This window comes from Rattus rattus, chromosome 3 (genome assembly GCF_011064425.1).
Source record: "Rattus rattus isolate New Zealand chromosome 3, Rrattus_CSIRO_v1, whole genome shotgun sequence".
Classification (NCBI taxonomy): domain Eukaryota; kingdom Metazoa; phylum Chordata; class Mammalia; order Rodentia; family Muridae; genus Rattus; species Rattus rattus.
The window spans coordinates 122557197-122582818 of record NC_046156.1 but is presented as its reverse complement, the minus strand read 5'-3'; the positions used below and the strand labels follow the sequence as shown (position 1 = coordinate 122582818).

At 41.6% G+C, this 25622-nt stretch overlaps 1 protein-coding gene across 1 annotated transcript in view; it reads left to right on the top strand.

The window, feature by feature from the left end:
• The window catches only part of Pik3ca (phosphatidylinositol-4,5-bisphosphate 3-kinase catalytic subunit alpha), a 78445-nt gene that overhangs the window by 29931 nt on the left and 22892 nt on the right, over nt 1-25622 (top strand). The window contains exons 2-7 of the mRNA XM_032898544.1: nt 18315-18742; nt 19278-19487; nt 19983-20233; nt 22025-22270; nt 22924-23009; nt 25032-25137. Coding sequence (XP_032754435.1) covers nt 18391-18742; nt 19278-19487; nt 19983-20233; nt 22025-22270; nt 22924-23009; nt 25032-25137 — 1251 coding nt within the window. The 5' untranslated portion in view covers nt 18315-18390. The remainder of the gene's footprint in view (nt 1-18314; nt 18743-19277; nt 19488-19982; nt 20234-22024; nt 22271-22923; nt 23010-25031; nt 25138-25622) is intronic.

Here is a 25622-nt window from a genome sequence, read left to right as displayed (position 1 = left end):
TTATTTCTGTAACTAGTCACATGCCAGAGTTTCTGTGTTTAGTTCTGATATTTAAATTTTTCTGAGGAGGCTTTCCATTCACCTCAGATAGGAAGGGCAGCTACAGACCAGAGAGACAGTTCCATCCTCGTGCTGCTAGTAGTGAGCAGTGACTTTACTGGAGTTACTTACAGAAGTGCACAGGATGTTGAGGCAAGAAGGCCACCACAAGCTCAAGACCAGGGTGAGCAACATAGTAATTTTAAGGCCATTCTGGCTACATAGCGAGAACTTGTCTTCAAAAAAACAAGTAAATACATAAAAATTGAATCTGAGTTTTGTTGCCATGTCTCTTGAGAGTTTCAACTTCCAATAACAATCTGAATGCTATCTTTCTAACAACTAGACTTCCACGAGCTTAATTTGCTCCTCGATCAAATAAAAATGGAACCAGGACACTGAGAACTCATTATTTTCTCTGGTTTCTGATGAAGTTTCTTTTGCTGTAATTATATAATTATATATGTGTGTGTGTGTATATATATTTATATTTATATATTTGTGTGTGTGTGTGTGTGTGTGTGTGTGTGTGTGTGTATTTGGAATTATTGGTGAATTAGAGAAGCCAACCCTTTAGTGCATGTTACAGAATTGTTTTCTCAGGTTCCCAGTGGCTTTTGCACTTGGATCTGTGGCACTTACATCAGAGCACTGTCTTTGGCTCTTAATTAGTAAAACTATCTTTTGGCTGTAATATAAAACTGTAGCTTTCCTTTATGTAAACAATAGCCAATCATATAATAATGGAAGTTACAAAATCAATGTCTTGTACCTAGACGTAAACTTAGGCCACAGCAGGACATCCATGAACAGATCTTTTTTATTATGCATGGTAGCACATACCTGTAATCCCAGCTCTTGGGAGGTAGAGGCAAAAAAAAAAAAAAAAAAAAAGGGAGTTCAGGGCCTGACTACATGTAGTTTATGGATGCTAACTATAATGGTTTTTTAAATCACGAGGGAGCTGAAGAGATGTCTCAGTTGTTATGAGCATTGGCTAGTCTTCCATAGGGCTAGGGTTTAACTCCCAGCACCCACATGGTAGGTCACCACTAACTGTCTCTCCAGCTCCAGGGGCATCTGATACCCTCTTCTGGTACCCAGGCTTGCTTCTGAGTATGCACGTCACAACTATCGATCAGTTTTTCTGATCTTAAGTCTGTTTCCTTAAATGGCTGCGAATTAAAATATTCTCAGAGTATCAACTGGTTCTGCTTGGCCTTTGTTTCTGTGTGTAACAAAGCGTTTCTGCATTTTACGCGTATGAGACATGGGGCTCATTTGGAAGGTAAGTACAATTGGCATGGTAACCAATGGGAATAGCTAGGGAAGAAGAATGGTCCCTCTTTACACAGACAGAAAAAACTCTGAGGGAGAAGCTTGATCCCATAAGACTAGAGCTCAGGGTGGTAAGATGAGGAAGGGCAGCATAAAAGGGGCCATGATGTCATGCTTTGAGTCTGCGCCCTCTGTGTGCTGCAGCTGCGTAATTCCATACCACTTTCAGCCAGCCAGTTGTGGTGTTATCACAGGGATTGAACTGTGGAGGGAGAGGCGGAGTGCTGTGCAGTCAGGGATTTTTGCCCCAGTTCCTCCTGCTTACCTAAAATGAGGAGCCCTACTTCTTCTCTGCCTGTCAGAAGTCCTTGTCCTTCTGTCAAACACATGCATGCGTACACGCAGAGAAATACCTGCCGAGCGCTGGAGCAAGGGTTTGTTTGGGCTCACAGTTTGAGGTTGTCTGTCCTCCGTGGGGGTGGGGCATGGAGAGATGACGGTGGGAAGAGCTTGAGGCAGCCGTAGAGCTGGGAAACAGATTATTTTATTGCTAGTGTGCAGCTCATCATCTCTTCTTTATTTAGGCTGGGACCCCAGCCCATGGAATGTACTTCTAGGATGGTTTTCCTGTCAATTCATTTAGTTTAGAAAATCCCTCACCAGAGTTTCGTTTCCATAGTGATTAAATTCCATCAAGTTGAATTCAAGGTTAGCAATCAAATAAATTTCATTCTATAATTACTATATTTTGCTTTGTAGACTGTGAGATAAAAAAAAAGCTGGAACTCTACATAAGAACCCAAACGAACACACACACACACACACACACACACACACACACACACACACACACACACACACACACACACACACTGCCTGGCAATATTTTGGGGTTTTGAGACATGTCGCCTTGACTAGCCTGGAATTCCCTCTGTAGACCATGCTGACCAAACTCAGAGGTCCACTTGCCTCTGTCTCCCAAATTTTGGGATTAAAGGTATGTGCCGCCACACCCATCTTCTGGCAGCACCTGTTTAATTGTTTAAGGAATGCTTGTTGAATGAGGGACAGGTCACTTCTGGCCTAGTAGGGATAAAAACATTGACAGTAGCTCAGTAGCAGAGAACTCACTGAGCGTTTGAGAAGCCTTGGGCTCAGCCTCTAGCACAACAAAAAACCAAGAGAGTCATGGAAGTGCTGTCAGCTCTGCTGGAGACCATAGGCACTTCAGAGAAGTTAGTGCTTTGAGTTTCTGCTGGAAAGTGAGGGTGGGGCTTGAACAGCTTTGCTTTTCATTTACTCCCCCACTGCCTTTAGCCATTTTAGTTTATGGAGGTGTCTTTAAGAGGAAGTGTAGCATGTAAGCCTAGACATTTTGCTGCTGTTATCTTGGTTCAGTGGACTGAACCCAGGACTACCCACATGCTGAATGCACTGTGCCAGAAGCTTAATCAGAGTACCTTCCTGAGCTGATCCCTACATAGGGGAGCATCTAACATCAGGGAAATAAGTGTTTAACAGTACACTGTTCTGCATATGTGTTGTCGGGACTTTGTAATATGTGCTCAGATAGGGAGAAGAGCCAGAATTTTGTCCTGGAAAGATGACATCCTGACAAGAGAAAAGAACCGCACTGAAAATAGCCAGGCTGAGGTCATCTTCCTGCCATCACATACCAATACAGAGGACAGTGACAGCAACAACAGGCAGAGGACAGCTCTGGTAGTTTTGGAGTGTGTGACAGAGAATAGAACCATTCGGTTCCTTTTTCTAGGCTAAATTGATGAGATTTAAATAAGATTCATATTCTGATCAAAGAAAATTTTTTTTCTCTCTTTTTTTTTTTTAACTCTGAGCTAATGGCCCATGCTCATCTCAGAATTGTGCTTTTGTAGAAACTAAAGAACAGTTGTAAATACAGCCCTGCCATTTAGACCCTTATGATAGCATTATTGTGGGTAGATTAGTGATGGGTGCCATAGATCCAGTTGTAATAAAGAAACTAAGACTATTTGAGTTCTCTGATTCTAAAAGACATTTAAACAAAAACAAAGTAGTTATTGTAATTTGGAGGATTACACAAAGAAAATAGAAAATCAATTTTTTTCATCATTTTAGAGATCTATATCAAAAGGTATTTCTTTTTAAACCACTGGCCTAGAGCAGTGCTCTGCAAGTGCTCTACCATTGAGGTGTGTTCTGGAAATTAACATTGGAAATATTTTAAGGAGAGAGAGAGAGAGAGAGAGAGAGAGAGAGAGAGAGAGAGAGAGAGAGAGAGAGAGAGAGAGTGTGTGTGAGTGTGTGTGTGTGTGTGTGTGTTCGTTCTTTTATATGCTTTAAAGTTGGCATGTGATTATCAAATGGTAATGATACCATATGGTCTGTCAGATCATTAGTATTAGCTGGGTGAAGTAGCTTTAATACTGTAATTAAAGAGTGGGGTTTTGAATGTGCTCTTGATGCAGGTTCCATGTTTTATACTGCCCCATCAAGATACTCCATTGCCCACTCATCCCTATAATCACCAAATTGGGTGTGTGCACGTTAGGCAATGCTGCTGTCCCTTCAGCCTGTGTTTTTAAGTTGGGGACTTGGATTTCTTCCCTGCAATCTTTGCATTATTCTTTTTTGAGTTACTCTTTAGCTGCTCCTTAGTGAAGGTGCAGCATTACCTCTTGGAGTCCTCTGTGCCTTATTTGAATTTCAGCAGAAGTCTGCTGATGATCTGTAACAGGTGAAGCAGTTAGATAACAGCGTAGTGATATGTTAAATGGCCCAGTGAGAGGGTTTTCTCATAGGACAGACTTTATGAGCAAGCACTTCAACTTCTAGTTGGATTACGGATCTGCTTCAGTTAGTCAGCTTTACATCAGCAATTAAAGATGAAAGTATCCCACTGACAGGAACATAGTGGGGATGCTTATCAATGGCTCTACCTGCTCACCCAGGCACAGGAACTATCATTTCAAATAACAGTGCATTGTCCATCAACAAGGCCAGATAACAGTCAGCATTTGAAAGGGAGATGAAAAACACTCAGTCTCCACATTGATGCTGCGGTTTCTCACAGAACTACTCAGACCTGGCTGTGTGGTGCTTGTACCAACAGTAAGTCCCCATCCTCTGGTTGCACAGCTATCTGTTGCTTTGCTTGCCCAACAGTTCCCTCCCTCACCTCACATTTGCTCTAATGAAATGCCTGAGGGTAGAAGGTGACTCACTAGTTGGTCAATAGTTCTTAGTTGAGTTTTCAGTCATGACTAATGTGATAATATGTCACTGAGAGGAAATGAGGCAGATGGCAGGCAATTAGAATACGTTTCAGAGAAATGTTGTCATTTTTGTTTTGTTCTAGTGCAGTCTCACCTCAAACTCATGATCCTCCTCTCTTAGGCTCCACGGTGTTAGGATTGCAGGCATTTACCAGTACACCTTGACTAAAAGAGAGCAATTTTAAGAAATATGTAATATTGTTTTTGGAAATTTTCATTTATACACACAATGTATTTTGATTATATTCATCCCCTTCTCCTTCCAGATCTCATACTCCCAATCCCTTTCACCTTCAAGTCCTCTTATTTTAGGTAACTTACCAAGTCTACTTTTTGTTGCTCATACACTTTTTTTTTCTTGTTTTAATTGCATTTTTATTTACATTTTACATGTTATCCCATTTCCTGGTTTCCCCTCCAGAAACCCACTATCCCACCCCCTCCCCTGCTTCTATGAGGGTGCTTCCCCACCCTTCCATCCATTCCCTCCCTCCCACCTCCCCACCCTGACATTCCCTTATACTGGGGCATTGAGCCTTGATAGGACCAAGGGCCTTTCCTCCCCTTGATGCCTGACAAGGCCATCCTCTGCTGCATATATGAATGGAACCATAGGTCCACCTCCGTGTTCTCTTGGGATGGTGGTTTAGTCCCTGGGAGCTCGGGGGTGGGGGGGTCTGGTTGGTTGGTATTGTATTCTTATGAGGTTGCAAATCCCTTCAGCTACTTCAGTCCTTTCTCTAATTTTCCACTGGGAACCCTTTCTCAGTTCAGTGGTTGGCTGAGAGCATCTGCCTCTGTATTTGTAAGGCTCTGGCAGAGCCTCTCAGCAGACAGCTATATCAGGCTCCTGTCAACATGCACTTCTTGGCATCTGCAATATTGTCTGGGTTTGTTGTCTGTATATGGGATGCATTCCCATGTGTGGCAGTCTCTGGATGGCCTTTCAGTCTCTGCTCCACACTTTGTCTCCATATTTCCTCCTGTGAGTATTTTTGTTCCCCATCTAAGAAAATCTGAAGCAACCACACTTCGGTCTTCCTTCTTCTCGGCTGACCACCAAACATGGTCTACTTACCAGAGGGCTACACCTTTAATGATAGCTGACTCTTCCCTCCCCCAGAAGCCATCAAGTGTCAATAGTTTCTCAACTAGGGAAAAGGCTATGACTCCCTTTTCTCCTCTGCTAGAATGTTTATTGGCCTGATCTTGTGGAGACCACCACAGCTGTGATGAGTTCATGAGATCAGTTGGCCTGACAAGTTTACTGTCAAAGCAATACTGCTTCACTTTGGTCTTCTTTGACCTCTGGTTCTAACAGTCTTTCTGTACCCTCCGTGATTCAGATGTCTCATTTGTAACTGAGCACTCTATACACGCTTATTCTCTACATATTGATCATTTGTGAATTTCTGCATAAACCACTGCCCATTGCACAAACTTCACTGAAGAGGTCTGTGAATTGCACTAATCTATGGGTAAAAGAGATAGCAGTTTAGAGGGCAGTCTGATAATAGGTACAATTAACAAATGATAATAGTACCTTCACTCCTGTTGCATATGAGCTCCCCACCATGAATTCTTAGCTGGATTATTTATAGGACCAGACATGCATTTCCTTGTCAGAACGTGCCTTAAGTCCTATCAGGAAGCACTTGGTTTTGCCTATAACATTTGTGCCACCGTTGCACCCACGGGCATATTGTTACACTGACTGGTCACTACTGCAGTTCACTGGATTCACAGGTCATGGGACTATTGGTGACCCCTGTCTCTCAGGAGCCTGCACAGCACCCTCTAGTACTTTGACAAGGAGGATCTTCCTTGTCAGGACTAACTTGATTTCCCCTTGTCCTGGAGAAGTGTGTGGTGTCCTCAGCAATAGAGGCTTACCATCACGATCTGGTAAGCCACCAATATGTATAAAATTTAGGAAGTTTGTAAGTTAGTAGTTTTCCTATGGCTGAAATCAATTTTTTAAAAAAAGTTTAAAGACTTATATGAATGAATGCTTTGCCTGCATGTATGTGTGTGTACCATGCTTGGTGCGTGGGGAGGTAGAAGGAGTCAGAACTGGAGTTAACAGGTAACTTGTGAACCAAACCAGCCTCTGCAGGAACAGCCAAGTGGTCTTAACCACTGAGCAATCTCTCTAGCTTCCTGGGGGGAAACAGCAGCTTTAAAACACAAGTGTTTATTACATTTTATGTGTTCTGTGCTGTTACTGTGAAGAGTAACTAAGCAAATAATAAAATTTCATCTTTATCAGAGTGTAGTCTGAAAAAAGTGAAGCATTCATGTAAATAGGCATTTAGACAATTATGCCATGAATTCGGGCTGGGAACATTGGTTTGGATCAATATGACATATGAGATGAGCAGGTTAACACTAAACATTTAGTGGTCTGCTTTAGTAAAATAAAATTTTAGTGTATTGCGTATTTGCCGTGTGTTTTTGTGAGAATGTCAGTATATGTCAGTAGACAGGCATAAGAAGAGAGAGTACTTAAAGACTACAGCTCCAGCAGCCTCTGAGGACATGGGTTGAGCACAAAGGCTGAGACTGTGATTGGGACAAAGAAGCAGCAAGGGTAGATAAGAGCTAGACAGAATGTCCAGGAGCTAAACCCCGATGTGAAGAACAGGCATGCTCTGTCCTTGTAGGGCTAGGTTCCCCCTTTGTAATCTACTTCTGGATGGAGAGTTACACTGTTGAGTTATTTACAGAATTCCAGCAACTAAGGGCTGCCCACCTGGGATGAATGAACAGAAAGCAAGGACTTCCTCCTGTGTGCGTTTGGGTTTCTTTTGTACATAGGTACATTAGATGGTTTCTGTTTGGGTAGAAAACTAGCCTGGTCTCTCCTGTGTCAGATTGATAGATGTATTTGAGAAGCACTCCATATTTTTAAGTAAATTTGTTTTGTTTGGTTTTGTTCTTATTTTTATGCCAAATTAGATGGCTCAACAGGTAAAGGCACTTGCTGCCAAGCCTAGCAACCTCAGTTTAGTCCTTGGGACCCACATAGTACAAGGGTGCCCAGACCACTACACACATGCTCTGAGATGCTTACACTAGACACATGCACATATGAATGTAATAAAAAGATTTATCTTTTTAAAACTTTTACATTACTTTATTTCATTATATTTTTGTTTCTACCCTTGTGTATCTTATTGTATAATCTGAAGATATTCTTATAAACCTTGTAATAATGAAAAAAGAAATCTATTATTAAAAAACCCAAAATGATAAACAAGGGTTCAAAACAGTGTTAGAGAAATCACCACAGAGGAGGATTAAAAGAAAAGGAAGGAGGAGGATGGAGGAGGGAGGGGAGAGAGAGAGAGAGATGGGAGGGAGAGAGAGAGAGAGAGAGAGAGAGAGAGAGAGAGAGAAGCTGTGACAATGCCTGTAGTAAAACCTTACATATTGAGAATTACATTGAATATAAATGAATTACATTCTCCAATTGAGAGAGCCTTCTATGTAGATATAAATACAAATGTGTTTCCAGTTCCTCTACAACTCCCCTCCTCATATGAATACACTCTTGTTCTATTTCACATTAGAAAAGAACAAGCTTCAAAAAGGTGACAGGGTAACAAAGAACACACACACACACCATATCAAATTGGACAAGAGAAACCAACAAAAGGTAAGAAAAGAGAAGGTACAAGAATTAGAGATCCATTCTTTCACACAGTAAGGAGCCCCATAGAAACGCTACAGTGAAAGCTGTAGCATATCTGCGGAGGGCCTAGTGCAGATCCTGTGTTTGTCGCATCAGTCTGTGTGCATTCATATGGCCTTTGCTCAGCTGATTTACAAGGCCTTGTTCTCCTGTTGTCTGTCCTTCATCTTTTCTGGTTCTTACCCTTCTTTTGCTTCTTCTTCTAAAGGGTTCCATTATCTCTCCTAGGGGAATGGAACTTGATGGAGACATCCCATTTGGGCTGTGTGTTCCAAGGTCTCACTCTGCATGTAAGATTTATCTGGCATGTATGTGGGGGTGTGTGTGTGTGTGTGTGTGTGTGTGTGTGTGTGTGTGTGTGTGTACTTCAGTACAGTGATCATAAATGCCAGAAGAGGCCATTGTATTTTAGGTAATTGTGAACTGCCTATGTGAATGCTGGGAACCAAACTCAGCTCCTCTGTGAGTAACTCTGTGCTTGCTTGCTTCCTCCTCCTCTTCCCCTTCCTCCTCTTCCTCTTCTCCCTCTTCCTCCTCTTCCTCTTGTCCCTCCTCTTCCTCCTCTTCTTTCTTCTCTTCCTCCTCTTCCTTCCCTTCCTCATCCCCTTTCTCTGCCCCTCTCCCTGCCATTCCTCCTCCTCTTTTAATTTCCATGGTCTCTCTTTTTATCTACCTATTTATTTCAATGTTCTGCCTGCATGTATGCCTGCGTGCCAGAAGAGGGCACCATATCCCATTTTAGATGGTTATGAGCCACCATGTGGCTGGGAATTGAACTCAAGGCCTCCAGAAGAGCAGGCAACATTCTTAACCTCTGAGCCTTCTCTCTAGCCCAACAAGTCTCTATTTGAAAAACCATTAGGTTGTTTTCTTGTTGCAAACCAAATTAATAGCATTCATTTGCACCTTTTCCTTGGCCTGGAAGTATTGGCAGATCAACATTGTGATTCCCAACAGTAGAAGAGAAGACATCTGTTACTCGGTTTTGAGAAACACTTAGGGCAATGATGTGAATGTTTACTTTTTTCATCATTTGTGTCTGTGTGTATGTTTGTTTGTCTGGGAGTCTGGGGTTCCAGGCACTGAAACCATCACTTCCCAGCTCACCAAATAGGGAACTGTTAGAAAGAGGGAGCCATGGTGGATCTTTCTAATCCTTGATTTTTCTCCCCAAGCCATTTTGGCAGCTTGGCAGATAGTACGGATAAATCTGTTACTGTTTGGAATGCTACTAAAAGTATGTTCCAAAACAAGACCTTCTAATGGAGCATGCTTAGATACAAATGGGTATCTATACTGTGTCTGCTAGAATCTTTGATGAAAGTTGCTAGTTCTGTCTGGAACCATGCTGTGGGAACATCTATGGATGTAAGCACACATGCAAAGCAGACAGCCATAGATAGGCTCAACTGAGAAGTCTATAGCTGACCTAAACTTCTCTCTTAGGCATGTTATAAGGTTGGTATGTAGTCAGAGACACATACATCCTTTTTAATGTCTATAGATGTGAGAGCTCCTACCCAAAGGAGCAGTATTTAAATGTATATAGCTGCGAAGAGTGTACTTCCCAGAGAGTGTGAAGCAAAGGAAAAAGGAACTACCCTGTCTGGGGAAGTCTTCAAGACAGCAGTTCCTACTAAAGCAGAAACAGTGGCTGACTGGGAGCCTCTGCTTTGGACAAGACTAGGTAATACACATTGTAACAATGGTATTTGAAAAGTCAGAGGCTTCCAAAGCACTTACAGGTTCTTCAGTCCCTAGGTATTGAGGATTTCAGAGCTGTGATCACTCTTGACTTTGTCTGGACTGCTTAGCTTTTGCCATGTACCTCTAAATCCTTCCTGTCACACCAGCACATGCTGCTGTTCACAGACTAAGCTGTTAGTGAAAAAAGACTCTAGTTGGAACAGTAACTAAGAGCAAAAATAGTAATGTCATTTCCATTGGGAAGTATTAGTTGCTCTTTTGGGTTCTATGTTTTAAAATCATAATTTACCAAGTCCTGCCATTCTGATTTGATACTGTGAGTGGGCTTTCTGGAGTTGCCTGACTTACCATTCACTTTTGCCTTTGTTCCAGTGAAATTAGGATGTTCTCCCTTGTGTGAGTCTTGGTTTCTTTCCCATTGCTTTGTTAAATACCCTGACAGTAGCAGCTTAAGTGAAAAAGGTTTATTTGTCTGGCTTCTAGTTCTGTCATTGTGGGGAAAGACATAGCAGTATGGAGGGAAGGCCAGGTGACAGGAGCCACAGGCAAACAGGTCACATAGCATCACCATGCAGGAAGCAGAGAACAAACAAGTTGGGCCTGCACCAGTGACCCACTTCTTTCAGCTTTCATTTGTCCAAGTGGACAAATGCATGAGCCTGTAGGAGCCATTCCATGCTCAAGTCACAAGGACAAGAAGTCACTAGAAAACTCCATCACATCCCCATGAGAGCATTTTGTAACTAAAATCATGTGCTAGTATAAAGTCCTTCTGTCTTTTCTGCACTCTCCTCATAATTGCATTTCTTTTCTTTTTTTTTTTTTTTTTTTTTTTTCCGGTCTTTTTTTTTTTTTTCGGAGCTGGGGACCGAACTCAGGGCCTTGCGCTTGCTAGGCAAGCTCTCTACCACTGAGCTAAATCCCCAACCCCCATAATTGCATTTCTTAAGCCTTCACCTGGACTGTTCTTCCTCCCCTGCTTTTACTGTGGGTATTGAGATCGAATCTAGGCACCTGCTAGGCAAGTACTGCACTTCAGCTTTGTCTCCACTGCCTTAATGCTTAGTCTCCTTTCGAGTCTAAATGCTAGCTTATCTTAAGGTACACTGAAATTTGATTTTGCTGTTGTTATTGTCCTTGCATTTTTGGTTTTGTAGGGAATCTAACCAGAACCTTAAGTATACTAGGCAAGTACTCTTACCATTGAGCCACATGTTTGGCCTATAAAATTAAAAATTTCTACCCCACATTTGAAGATATGGTTCATATAGTTGTGTTTTTAAGTTCATGGTTTACCTAGCAACTTAAAACTGGTATTACTAATTTGTATTCTTTAGTGACTCTGAAGTGAAATTGTTTTTGTTACCACACTAGAACCTTTTAACCTGCCTGTTCAGGTCATGGTCCTTAAAGTACAGTTTAGCTGGATGAGCTGGTTAGTGTCCTGCTGGCAGGAGGATAGCAGTTAAAGGTCATTATTATCTACATAGTGAGTTCAAAGCCAGCCTGGACAACATGAGACCCCGTAAAATCTATATATTATACAATTACAGTTGTATACAATCTACAATTATGCACACTGTTTACCTAGACCCTAATTGTCATTATTTTAAAAATGTTATCAACACACACAAATACTCCCTAAGCCACCCATTGCCCTCACATCAGGAAACTTTTGATTTATTGCTGTAATAATTACAGAAATATATTTTCATAACACCTTTTGTAGTTCTGTGAATGTGAATTTAATATGAAAACAAATTGCATCCCTTACTTAAGGGTCTAGAGTTCCTACATATTGTCATGAGAATTTCATTTCTACTCTACTGGCCTTTGTGTCTCACTGAAAGCCTGTTTTCTCAGGATTCGCTTGTAAAGGTCAGTGAAGGACAGCATTCTGAAGGAAGTAGATGGAGAGCATCTTTCCAGAGCTGGTGCATGTCACAGCTGTCTCTTTGGATTTGTTCCAGCTACCGCTCAGTGGCTCTTACAGAAAGGAAACCTTAGAGGCCAGCACTGGGGCTTAGAACATGGTGCTGGAGGACACTTGCTTCCCAAAAACCGCTACTCCATGGGATGTATTTATAATTAGACGCCTCATCCCCATGCAGCTGGCCTCAAAGCACTCTCTTTTCTTTAGGTGCCTCTTGCTTACCATCCCAACTGCTGTATCTATCTTCTAGCCCTTGATGTTTTTCCTGGAATAATTTCTTTTTTTCCCCACTAATTTATTTATTTACTTTACAGCCCTCTCCTGCTTCCAGTCCCCCCTCATGGTTCCTCCCCGCACCTTCCCTTCCCCTTCATCTCTGAGAACTGGGATACCAACTCTGGATACCAACTCACCCTGGCAACTCAAGTCACTGCAGGACTGGGTACATCCTCTCCCGCTGAGGCCAGGCAAAGCATTAGGGAAACAGGATCCATAGGCAGCAGCAGAATCAGAGAAAGCCCCTGCTCCAGTTGTTTAGGACCCACGTGAAGACCAAGCTGCACATCTGCTACAAATGTGCAGGGAGGCCTCCTGGAATAATTTTTACAGTTTAGTTTTCTACTTAATTTTCTATCCCCCCCCCCATTTTCTGAGTCCCTTTCCCTAAAATCCTAGAAAAAGTCATAATCTAGTAAGAAGTTAGGCATAAGCTACATTATAAACACCTACAAGAGATTGTGGTAATATTAAGGAAAGGATTAATTAACTCAAAGTATTTAAAATAATCTTGAAATAGGGTAACCAAACTTTTGAATTATTAAGCACGTTTGAATCACATTGCTTCTATAGCAAGCCTTCAAGGACATCTTTAATTCTTCTGCTCTAAGTCAGACTAAAGACTCATTTGGTAAGATTTGGAAAATAGTATTTCTGTTTTCTGGCTAGTAACCAAATAAAGAGATGTAATAGAGATATATAACTAAACACTGTTTTCCCATTGGTTTAAGAATAAAGGTAGAAAGTACCTTACATATGTCAATACGTAAGAATCAGAAATATAAAAAACTGGTTATTCAAAAAACTTTGTACAGTCTGTGTATGTAGAACATGTAGATCTAAAAAATACACGGTGCTCACCTAAGCAGTCATGGCTGTTGGATGCTTAGGCTGCCAATTCAGACAGCATAGATGCACCTAGGCTTACAGTTTCCAGATGGCCTACCTATTGCTCATGGCTTTCTGATACAGATAGAATATACATTTTAAAAAATATGTTTTAAATATTTATTTCTAAAGTCAGAGATAGTCTCTGCTTTGTTCACCTGTTATATAAACTCCCAATCTACAGTTGGGTAATAGTTTTGCTTCATAGTCTGGTAAAATGGCATCTAGCTAGCCATGAGGAGTAGAAGGGTGTGCTGCAGTGATCTGGCAGGTGGCCCGGGCTGAGAAGAAGACATGGGGTATTCCTCCACTTCTCACGAGCTTGCCACGGGCTACAGGGCAGCACGTGGTTGAACTTGATAAATGTCACTTGAGGAATGTGACACTGACGTACAGAGGGAATAAATTACATATACGTGCGTCTAAGAAACTGAGACCACCTTAATGGAACAGTTTATTTATGTAAGTAGAATACGAGGGTAAGCAAAGCCAGTTTTCTTTTTCCTTTCTGTCCTTTTCAGATGGACATAATAGCATGAGCCTAATACAGCACATGGAACATAGAGGTAATAGAGTAGTTAGTTCAAGGCCAGCCTAGGCTAATAAGATCTTGTCTTCAAAAACTCTTTGTTGTATAAGAATGAATATATAGTCCCAAAATTGTGAACCAATGGATTTTTCAGCAACTTATCTCTTTCTGTAGTAGCATGTACCCATAATTCAAATACTTAGGAGCCTGAGGCAAGAGTACTGTGAGTTTGGGGTTTGCTTAGTTTGTATAGCTAGATAATGGTCAGCCCGGGACTATATAATGAAACTTTGTATAAAAAGCAAAAAGTAGAATGCTTGCATGTGTGGGGCCGTGGGTTTAAACTCCAACAGCCTCCTTAAATGAAAGTCCATTTTCTAATGGCTACATCTCTGATCTTTGGTTTACTTACATGGAGAATGTTAGAGCCCACACACCCCAGAGGATTATTGCCAACATAGCAGCAAAATGTTAGTTGTAAGGTCCCTTTACTTTTTCCATACTTCCATGTGTGTGCTCTGGGATAGCAGTTTTGTTGAGGTTGCCCAGAGAAGGCAGAAACCATCAAACAAATAGGAAGGTATATGTCCTGGCTGCTGTGTAGTTATATCTGTGATGCTAGTCAGTCCCTATTTTCCAATATCTTCAAGGGATTATGGCTATGATCACATTGCTTATCAATGGAAAGAGAATTAAATTCTGAAAAGTCTGTTACAACCTATAACCATACCATTGTATAGAAAGCCATAAAATCAATAACCTGTCTATCCTGTTAGCCTTCTCTTTTTTTCCTAGAAAACAAATGAAATTCTGGGTTATTGCATTTAGTAGGTGTTCAGTGATTCTGTGATGGGGACTTTGTGGCACTATTCAGTAAAGAAAACCATAAACAGCTGCTGTTTTAGTGTGGCTTGTGGTTTGCTTTTGTTTGTATTTAAACTTTTTTATTCTTGCAGAAAATCAGTACTCGGCTGGCATTTGTTTTGGGGGGAGGAGTTAAATGTCCATTTAAAGCCTTCATTTAAGTCACAGTTCAAGTGCACAGTTAGTAATTGTGCACATGGATTTGATTCATCTGGTCTTTTTACTACGTGGTGAATTTTCTTTTAAAATACAAAAACTACATGGGACTGGATAAATAGTTGAGTGGTAAGTGTGCTTGTCCCACAGACATGAGGACCTGAGTTTGAGCACTATACCCACAATAAACTGTGCATTCTGGTACAGTTTGACGAGGAAGAGATGATTTCCTGACCCCTGGGTTTGCAGGCCAGCCAGCCTCACCTACTTGGTGAGCTGTAGGCCATTGTGGAGCCTTTGTAAATGAGTGGAGAGTAATTAAGGAAGACAGCCTTGTGCCCACAGGTGCGCCTGCACACATGTAAGTAAACACACGAGAGACAGGCTCATTACATTTTAAGTCTGCTTGCTCTAGTGGATGTCTTCTGTACATTTGAAGAATATTTTTAACTATCAAAATAAAGTTTCTTATATTTAGTCATGATCTTCCAGTCGTTATGTCCCAGGCCTCACAGAAAGCTAATGATGGCAGGATTCCTCTGCCTTGCCACCTTTGGTGTGCTGTCACCCTGGAGCACCTCATGATCGTTTGTGCATCTTTGAGAACTGCTATCATACAGATCTCTAAGTAGGCTGGGATCTTAGTCTAGGTCATACTGCCTTGTGATGGAAGATAAATTAGAAGATGCAAACAGAATTGAAGGGAGACTATTTAGGTTGCTGTACTAGTCTGTACCCATGGGTGGGAATGAAGGTGGAGGAAGAGGGGGAAACTACGTAAAGGGACTTATGATGGATGGGTTAGATGTTGGTGGACCTGAAACTGAGGGTGGCAGGTTTGTAGATTGTGTCATGCCCCATACTTCCTTCCCTGTGTAATTCCTCTGTTTCTATGCTATGTTCTGTAGGCTGTCTTCTCTCTCCATTTTCATTGAGTCAGTTGGGCACACTGTGTTTCTAGAGTCTGTCCACCATAGCTTTTCTTCTGCTCTAGAATTCAGAGTTTAGTTAGCATTGCACATACCACATGATGGTCACACCCTGGACTTCATATAATGCGGGCCAGAGGACAGCCGTCTCATTCTTCCTTACCTATTTTGGTGGTTTGAATGAAAATGACCCTCATTGACTCATACTGAGTGGCACAGTTGGGAGGTGTGGTCTTGTTGGTGGAAGTGTGTCAGTGGGGATGGACTGAAGTTTCAAATGCTCAAGCCAGACCCAGTGTTACTCTCTTCCTGCTGCCTACCAATCCAGATGTAGAGCACTCAGCAACCTCTCCAGCACCAAGTCTACTTGTGTGCCACCATGCTTCCTGCCATGACAATAATGGACTAATCCTCTGAACTATAAGCCAGCTTCATTTAAATGTTTTCCTTAATAAGAACTGCCATGGTCATCATGTCTTTTTACAACAATAAAACCCTACCTAAGACACTACCTTCCCAGCACCCAACATGGTCCTGGGGCAGGACCACCCCCTTGGTGAGGAACCAGTATTCTCTTTAGCTCCTGTGTGCTGCTGTCACGTGCCGCATGCTAGAATGATCACATTAAAGAGTGTCTGGTCATGAGTACTTCACCTGAATGTGTGTCTGTGCACCGTGTACATGACTGGTACCATTGGAGGCCAGAGGAAGAGGGAGTTGGCTCTTAACTTGCTGTTGCCCCCCCACCCCCCGTATATCTTCTCACTTCACATCTCCTGCTTCTGTGCTGCTTGACTTCTGTCTCACTGAGTGAAAGAAACCCTGTAAATAGCAGGAAGTTGCCTTCTCTTTTTCTCTTTAAGAGAAGACTTGGAAGGTGTGGGGAGGAGAGGCTTGAGCCCTTGAGTACATGGCCCAGGTGTGGTCAGAGGACAGCTCTGGGAGCTCATTCCCTGTGGGATCCAGAGATTGCGCTCAGGTCACCGGAATCTGACGGCGAGCGCTTTTACCCACTGAGCTGTCTCAACAGCTGTAAGCTTGTGTGTTTTAAAGGTTTAATGGCATCTTCCAAATGAATTCCCAAGACTGCTGTCATCTAAAACTGAGTCTTTCCACTCCTAGTACTGCTTAATAATTTTTAAAATATTGTAAGTACTTAACCAGAAGCGAGGTGAACCTTGTACTGAAACAGAGAGTCGGTCATAGGTCCTTCAGCATCTAAACCAATCCATCTCAAGAATATTAAAACTTGGTGCAGCTTACTCACCATGCTCCAAGGAAAATAACTGATGTTATTTTGTTATATAACAGTATACTTTAAAAACGAAATTGGGGGGTTGGGAGTGGCACCAGCCCTTAATCCCAGCACTAGGGAGGCACCTGGTGTACAGAGTAAGTTCCAGGGCTACACAGAAACCCTGTCCTGAAAAACCAAAACCAAAACAAATGAGGGGCCAGAGAGATGGATTTTCAGTTAAAAATACTTGATACTCTTGTAGAGAACAGAGTTCACTTCTGAGTGCCCACATCAGGCAGTAACTTCAGCTGTGCCTGTGTGAATCTGATGCTCTTCTGGCCTCTGCAGTTACATACACATGCAAAAATAGAATACCTTTAAAAACAGAATGGAAGTCAGGCATTGTATCACACTCATGACCCCAACAGTCAGTAGGTGGAATTAGAAGCATCAGAACATCAAGCAAGGCTAGTCTTTGTTATATATCGAAAATTCAAGGCCAGACTGGACTGTCTTAGACCATTTCTCAGACAAACAAAACCCCAGCGTGATCTGACAGTATCACCTGCACAAAAAAACCAGCCCTACCAATAGAAAGGAAGTAACAGGGGGCTAGAGAAATGGCTTCCAGTTAAGAAGGTATACTCCTCTTCCAGAGGACCAGAATTTATTTCTATTACCCACATCAGGTACTCACTACTGCCTGTAACTCCAGCTCTAGTGGGAGCTGTTACCTGTGTCCTCGACAAGCACCTGCATGCACATGTGCACACATCTATATATAAACGATTTAAAATAATAAAAAATATTTAAGAGAAATTACAAAGATTTAAGATGGAAAGACTGAGCCATTTAATTTCACATTACTGTATATGCTGGGTGAGAGAGTAAAGAAGGAGTGTTTGGATTTTCCTGGGCTATATTTATACTTAAATAAGTGAGGACCCGTTACCTAAAAAATTTACCATGTTTGTTACATCATAAAATGATGGCGTGGCAATGATAAAAGTGGCAGAAACCAGTCTTCATGTATGCCAGGCAAGTGCTCTACTAACTCCATCACATCCCCAACCTATTGGCTGCTTGTTCTTGAGACAGGCTTGCTAAGCATTCCAGGCTAGCTTTGAACCTGCGACTCCTCCTGCCTCAGCCAAAGGAGCTGAGGTTGCAGGCCTGCACTACCATACCTGGTGAGATGGTAATTTCTGGTTGAGTTACAGCTTGCTTTTTCATTCTTCTGTTGCTTGTTTTTATGAGACCCAGCTTAGAAAATCTATTCAATGTTTTTAAATTTTTCATTAAATATAATTAAATGTGTTTTTCTAGTGTCTTCTGTAATAAAATCTTTGTAGCCTGGTTTAAAGTAACTGTCTAGATTGAAACACATAAGTTACTACTGCTCTGAGTAGTCAGACAACAGGAAGTGAGTGTTTACACTTCTCAGTGCCTTCGTCAGTGTGCGATTAGGACTTGCTTCTCTCTAACAGGTGGTTTTCTTCTCTTGTTCAGGGCACTCTTTGGGGACAGCCATATTTCTGACTCCATAAAGCAGTTTTCTATGTAAAGTTTGCAGAGGGTCAGAACAATGCCTCCACGACCATCTTCGGGTGAACTGTGGGGCATCCACTTGATGCCCCCACGAATCCTAGTGGAGTGTTTACTCCCAAATGGAATGATAGTGACTTTAGAATGCCTCCGTGAGGCCACACTAGTCACCATCAAGCATGAACTGTTCAAAGAGGCCAGGAAATACCCTCTCCATCAGCTTCTGCAAGATGAATCGTCTTACATTTTCGTAAGTGTTACCCAAGAAGCAGAAAGGGAAGAATTTTTCGATGAAACAAGACGGCTTTGTGACCTTCGGCTTTTTCAACCCTTTTTAAAAGTAATTGAGCCAGTAGGCAACCGTGAAGAAAAGATCCTCAACCGAGAAATTGGTATGATACAATTTTCAACTAATCAACATTGTCATTGCCAAACTGCAAATAACTATGACATCTCCTCTTTATCTCATTATTCAGATACATTGAATTATTACCTTTGTAATCTTTTGATTTCTATTTAAAAATCTAAAGTAGTTTTTTTCTACTGAGCTATAGAACTTCTTAACACTTTGATATTCTGTAGGGTTTTACTTAAGGGATACAATTAGTAGGAGGACTTAGATCTCTTATAGCCAAGTTTTATTACTGTGAAAAGTTGATAAAGGTTCTATCATAATATTAATAAATACGTGGAAAATGTATATAATATATTTAAAATACTTGAAGCCTCATCAACTTATTTTTCTTTTTGGTTTCTCAAGATAGGATTTCTCTGTGTAGCATTGGCTGTCCTCTTAAAAATGGATTTATCAAAGATTTCTTTTTAACTCATAGAAACTTTTCTTTTGTGCTTTTCTAAATGTGTGCAGTTCTCAGTTCATAAAAAACACATCTGCCCTACATTCTTTATAAACATCGTATTTTTTAGGTTTTGTTATTGGCATGCCAGTGTGTGAATTTGATATGGTTAAAGATCCAGAAGTCCAAGACTTCCGAAGGAACATTCTGAATGTTTGCAAAGAAGCCGTGGACCTGCGGGATCTCAACTCGCCTCACAGCAGAGCAATGTATGTCTACCCTCCAAATGTCGAGTCTTCCCCAGAACTGCCAAAGCACATCTACAACAAGTTAGATAAAGGTAAGGAGGCAGTCCCTGCAGCGGGATCTTCCATAGCCATGCTGATTGCTTCTGCACAGTTGCCCTTTGCTAGCTGGATCATGAATCTAAGAAAGGACTGCTACACCATGAGCTGAGTGCAGAGTAATAATCTCTGGAGAGCAGTTACTCCTCCTTACTGACTGACTCACTCACCCCTTGGTAAATGCTTATCTCACTAAAACCGAAGAACTGAGTTTAGAAGTCACTGTTGCACAGAATGCTAACAGAATTAGAGCTGACTCTCTGTTTAAAGTTTAAAGTGGAGTTCAGCGCAGCCATGGGTCCTTCTTATCCGCTAGCCCACTCAAAAGGAGCCTTGGATGTTGTGCCTTTAGGTCGATCTTTGCCTCCAGTTAGGCTAACTACACATAGTTGCTGGTTGTACTTAGAGGAACAGTGAACACTTCTTCAAATTTGTCTTCAGAGAAATGAAATAGACACAGTAATGCGCCTAACAGTGTCTTTCTGCTACAGGACAAATCATAGTGGTGATTTGGGTGATAGTCTCTCCAAACAACGACAAGCAGAAGTACACTCTGAAGATCAACCATGACTGTGTGCCAGAGCAAGTCATTGCGGAGGCCATCCGGAAGAAGACCCGGAGCATGCTGCTGTCCTCGGAGCAGCTGAAACTCTGCGTCTTAGAGTACCAGGGCAAGTACATTCTCAAAGTGTGTGGCTGTGACGAGTACTTCCTAGAGAAGTACCCTCTGAGTCAGTACAAGGTGAGTGATGATGCCGCACCACAGCTGCACGTGTGCTTAGCACAGAGTTTTGATGGATAATAGTGAATACTAGGAAACATCGTTTGTAAGCTTATTTTTATTAGCATATTTGAATTTTGCTTAGTACTAATAGTGAATGCCAGCCAAGTCTTATACCAATGAGCTATAGCCTCTAGTGATCATTTATCACATTTGTGTATTTTATGTGTTTTGCTCATATTCACCCCCGTTGGGATGAATGATTTTACCTACACCCACTGATCTCCTTGTTCTCAGCCAGTCCCCCTTCTGTTTATGTTTAAATAATGCAATTATTTTAGAGTTGGAAGATGTAGTAGTTATACTAACCACAAAATATTCATTTCATAACCTACCTGCTCCTAGCAAGGATGTGGGGACAATATTAAAATAGAATCTTGGTTTATTAAATTTACTACTAACTTTCTTCCTCTCTTTCTCTGTTCACTGAATAAATCCCGACAAGAAGCAATGGCAGCGTAGCCACACCAGTGACTGTTTAATAAAATAGACACTGGCCTTAGTTGGTGCTAAGTGGTAAAGTAGGGAGTTATGATGTATACGGAGTAAAAACAGGCTGGTCAGGGGCCAGCAGGATGGCTTAGTGGAGAAGGGCACTTGCCACCAAGCCTAGTAGCCTGAGTCAGATCCCTCGGACTCATATGGTAGAAGGAGAGAGCCAACTCTGGGTGACCTGTGAACTTGATGCATAGAAGTACACATGTACACATATGTTCTTGGGCTCTCTTAGGCTTGGGAAGATGGGGCAGTTGTAAATTGTTTGTTGTGTGTATAAATGTGAGGAGGACCTGGGTTCGGACCCCTAGCACCTCATAAAAGCCCAGGCTTTGCAACCTGTGTCTGACTTTGAAGGCAGAGACAAGAAGATCTTGGGGGTTGGGGATTTAGCTCAATGGTAGAGCGCTTGCCTAGGGAAGCGCAAGGCCCTGGGTTCGGTCCCCAGCCCGAAAAAAAAAGAACCAAAAAAAAAAAAAAAAAAAAAGATCTCTGACGTTCTCTGACCAGCCAGCCTGGTCCTTGGTGAGCTCCCCAGTCAGGAAATTACCCTCTCCCAGTGAAGTAGACAGTCATGGAGGAGCTTGAACTCTGCAGACATACATCGTGCTATCTCAAAATTCAGACCTACCCATTTTAACATTTTTAAAAATATCTGTTATTTTGAGTTTTGTTTACTTATTATTTTTATTGTTTGGGATTTTGTTCATTCAAGACAGGGTTTCATATAGCCCAAACTGGCTTCAAACTGGTCGTGTAGCTAAAAATGACCTTAAACCCTCATCTTCCTCCATTCATTCCCCAAGTGTTAGGATTACCAGTGTAGGTAACAATACCAGCTCATTTATAAGGCCTTACTGTTTCAATAAAGTAAATGTTTCTCAGGAACTGCTTGGAGGGAGTAGGGTGGAATTTGACCCTGAGAAAGGCTTAATTGTGAGGTTTGACATGCACTGTCGGGCTTACCAAAGGTGACTGCTATTCTATTACAGTGATCACTTCTGATATTGTTGTAGTATAATAAGCCAAAAATAATAGTTTCAAAAGTTGACTCTAACTTTTTATTTTATATAAATATATTCAGAGGTTCTAACTACACTATAAATAAACAGCTACTACCAAGTGTGGTCTATGCTTAATTATTAAAATCACTTTGTAACTCAATGTGTAAATGCTCACAATATTCCTACATGTTATTACAGGAGAAAAGATCCTTGTGCGAAGTAGCTTCTCCCCTCACTCTGTGATCTCTTACAGTACATAAGAAGCTGTATAATGCTGGGGAGGATGCCCAACTTGATGCTGATGGCCAAGGAGAGCCTGTACTCTCAGCTGCCGATCGATAGCTTCACAATGCCATCCTACTCCAGGCGCATTTCCACAGCGACACCCTATATGAACGGGGAGACTGCTACGAAATCCCTCTGGGTTATAAATAGCGCACTCAGAATAAAAATTCTGTGTGCAACCTATGTAAATGTAAATATTCGAGACATTGATAAGGTAAAGTCAAATGCTGATGTTGATGTAAGATTTTTTAAAATTAGCCTCTTTTGAGCACAATACAAGCTGTTGCCCTCTAGTTTTTCAGGTGACTCTCAGAGAATGTAAAAGGTCCATGAATCCTGCCTGAGTTATGCCCACTTTAGCTTTCCCACCACTGTGATTCTGTCTGTGATTAAATCCCCATAGTTGTGGGCTTCTCAGAGTCAGGGTTTCAGAGTCTGTTTGGTAAAGCAGTGACTGGAATTAAAGAGGATCTCTTTTACAGTCTTCATTTAATCCCATTATGTGAAAATACTGACAGAGCTTTTAATGTCTTTGTGAACTGTTCCCCTAGCTTCAGGAGTTTGAAGTAACACCCGATACCAGCTTATATCTTGAAAAAGTGAAGGTCTCTGTAGTTCGTGCATAGTGCGTCAGGCTTGTTGTTAAATGTTAACCTAAGAGTGGTCAGAGACTCCATCAGTTAGTTGTAAAGCTATACAAAGAAACCTCGTGATTTCCTCATTTACATTGTTCTGTTGAGTGTTCATATGCCTATATATAAGTGTGTGTGTGTGTGTGTGTGTGTGTGTGTGTGTGTGTGTAGTTGTACATGTCTGTCTGTATGTATATACATGTATATAGTATACATTTTTCTTTCTTTCTTTTAGATCTATGTTCGAACAGGTATCTACCATGGAGGAGAACCCTTATGTGACAATGTGAATACTCAAAGAGTCCCTTGTTCCAATCCTAGGTAAGAGGGTGTTTAGAAATGTTTCATGTCATTAGCTTTATGCATTTCATTTGCATGTCCACTATCTACATATAGAACATAAGGACTTTTTGTGACTGGCTTCGATCTTCCCATTGTTTCAAGGTCAAAGTCTTGTTCTTGATGAATGATTCAAGACCTGAACTTTAAGGCACTCTCCTTCAAACAGCTCCCAAGAACAGACACTTAGGAATTCAGTTAGAGGGTCTTTGAGGAAAGCCAGTCTACTGTGGGAGAGAAGGTTGCTGGGTACGCTGGGATTTTACTCTTGCTTAGGCTTGATGAGGGAGTAGAAGTGGGTCCAGAGCTTGCAGACCTCCTGTTTCTTTGTCTTTCTTGTGAGAGACGTGAGGATAAGATTCAACCCCTTGACTGAAGATGGACTTAATAGAATGCAGTAGAGCTGAGGAGTGAGACCTCAGAGAAATTCCACAACCAAGTTCGATTGAGTTCTGACAGTTAAAAGAAGAAAAAGGCTATCTTTATTACGTTTCCAGAGTTGAATGTCCTAGAGCCTAGGACAAGTTCAGGGTAACAGTCCCTTGTCTGTCAGGGTGAAGAGAGGCAGTTTTCACCTTACCTGAGCCTGTAGGTCAGTCATTGAGGGTAGATGGTACACATGACAACAGTTTCATACCCTATTCATACTCCTTGTTGGCTAGAGTTGGGGTGAGCCGATTGTAGGAGATTGCAAACAGTATTTTTTAGGAGCCAATCCAAAGAATTCCAGGAACCCAAGCAGGGGCCGCAGAATAATCTGTCCTGGTTGTTTCAGAACCAAGAGTAACACTTAGAAAAGGAAGAAGTAAGATTTCATAGTAGTTGCTACTATGCTGACACTTAGAAAAATAAAGTAACTAGCAAGCCTGCCAGCTTTTACTAGCTGTGGGAGGAAGATCAGGAGTTGAGCTGCATCTCCAGCCACATAGGTGCTCAGAGCCAGCCTGGGCCTCACTGACACTCACCCTGACCAAACAAACAAGTTACAAAATTCTTATGTTTAGTCTTTACTTCACAAAGTTTCTAGTTAGGACCGGATAAATGGCTCAGCAGTACTGCTCTTTCTCAGGACCCACATTCAGTTTCCAGCATTCCTATTGTGCGGCTCATAACCACCTATAACTCCAGTTTCAGGGATCCGTCACCCTCTTCTGGCCTCTGCAGGCACCTGCACTCATGTCATATAAACACAGCACACATAAAAAATAAAAATGTATCTTTAAAAAATTATCTTTTTTAAAGTAGAGGTTAAATCCCTGGGGTAGTAATATGAAAAATGTTAGTAAATTTTTTAACTTTCTGCATTTATAAAAATAAAAATCAGAAATTATTTTGAAATTATTCAAAAGATACGACAGTAGACTTGGAAAAATGTTAAGATTTTATTTATTTTGTGTGTTTGCCTGAATGTATGTATGTCCAGTACCCTGGCTTCTGCAACTTAATTTCAGTGTTGGATTGGATTTGCAGTCGGAAGATATTGTGAATAGTTTAATTAGCAGTCTGTGGATAACACATGACTGTGTTTTGTTCACGGTGGAGCTTGGTCCTAAGGTATACATCTGTTCATTTTCCGGGGCTTTCCAGTTTCCATTTGGTTGTCACAAATGATATACTTAGTCCTATGCATGAGGCTTCCTCTTAATGCATTTACTGCCACCTGTCCTTTGTATTGTAGAGTGTCATCCTGGAGGTACGACCAATAACACTGACGCACACACCACTCCCATACTTACCCCGGCTTTCTGAGACAGTGTCTCACTGTGTAGTTCTGGCAGACCTGGAACTTGCTATATAGGCCAGGCCGGCCTCAGACTCATAGTGTACCTTCACCTCATGAACGCTGGGCTAAAGGTGTAAGCCCCACCCCCAACTTTTGGTCATTTTAGTACAGCTCTGACTGGTATCTTTCTTTGATTGCCATTTGCCTTGTCTTTAGTGTTGATACATTATGGAGCTGTGTGTACACTCAGGGTAAAGCTTTGTCTTGTCAATTTTCTATAGGTGGAATGAATGGCTGAATTATGATATATACATTCCTGATCTTCCTCGTGCTGCCCGCCTTTGCCTCTCAATCTGCTCTGTTAAAGGCCGAAAGGGCGCTAAGGAGGTAAAGTGTCTCACGTTAAATAACCAACTATAGCTCTGTCCAGAATCCCAGTGCCTCTGATTCAAACTCACTCACAAAGTGGGCAGGAGTTCTCGCTCTTTGGTTGGTTGGTTGGTTGGTTGGTTGGTTGGTTGGTTGGTTGGTTGGTTGTGTCTTAGCCTAGGCCTGCTATGTATGTAACTCAGGGTTCCCTTGAACACAGAATTGTTCTTCATAGCCTCCCAAGTATCCATGTGCCACCATGGTGTTTGTTTGTTTGTTTTAGTAAAGTATTAACTGACTAAAGCCTTGGGAGATATTAGTGACTTTCTCATTTAAAAGCACATTGGGAGAGCCTGAGGAGTCCATTTCTGATGAATAAGTACATCATGAGTTCATGTCAGTATAACTTGTTAGCCACACTGAGTGACTGCCTGAGTGACCACACAACTCACTCTTGGGCTGCTTCACATGTCCTTTTGAAAATAGAGAAAACACACAATAGA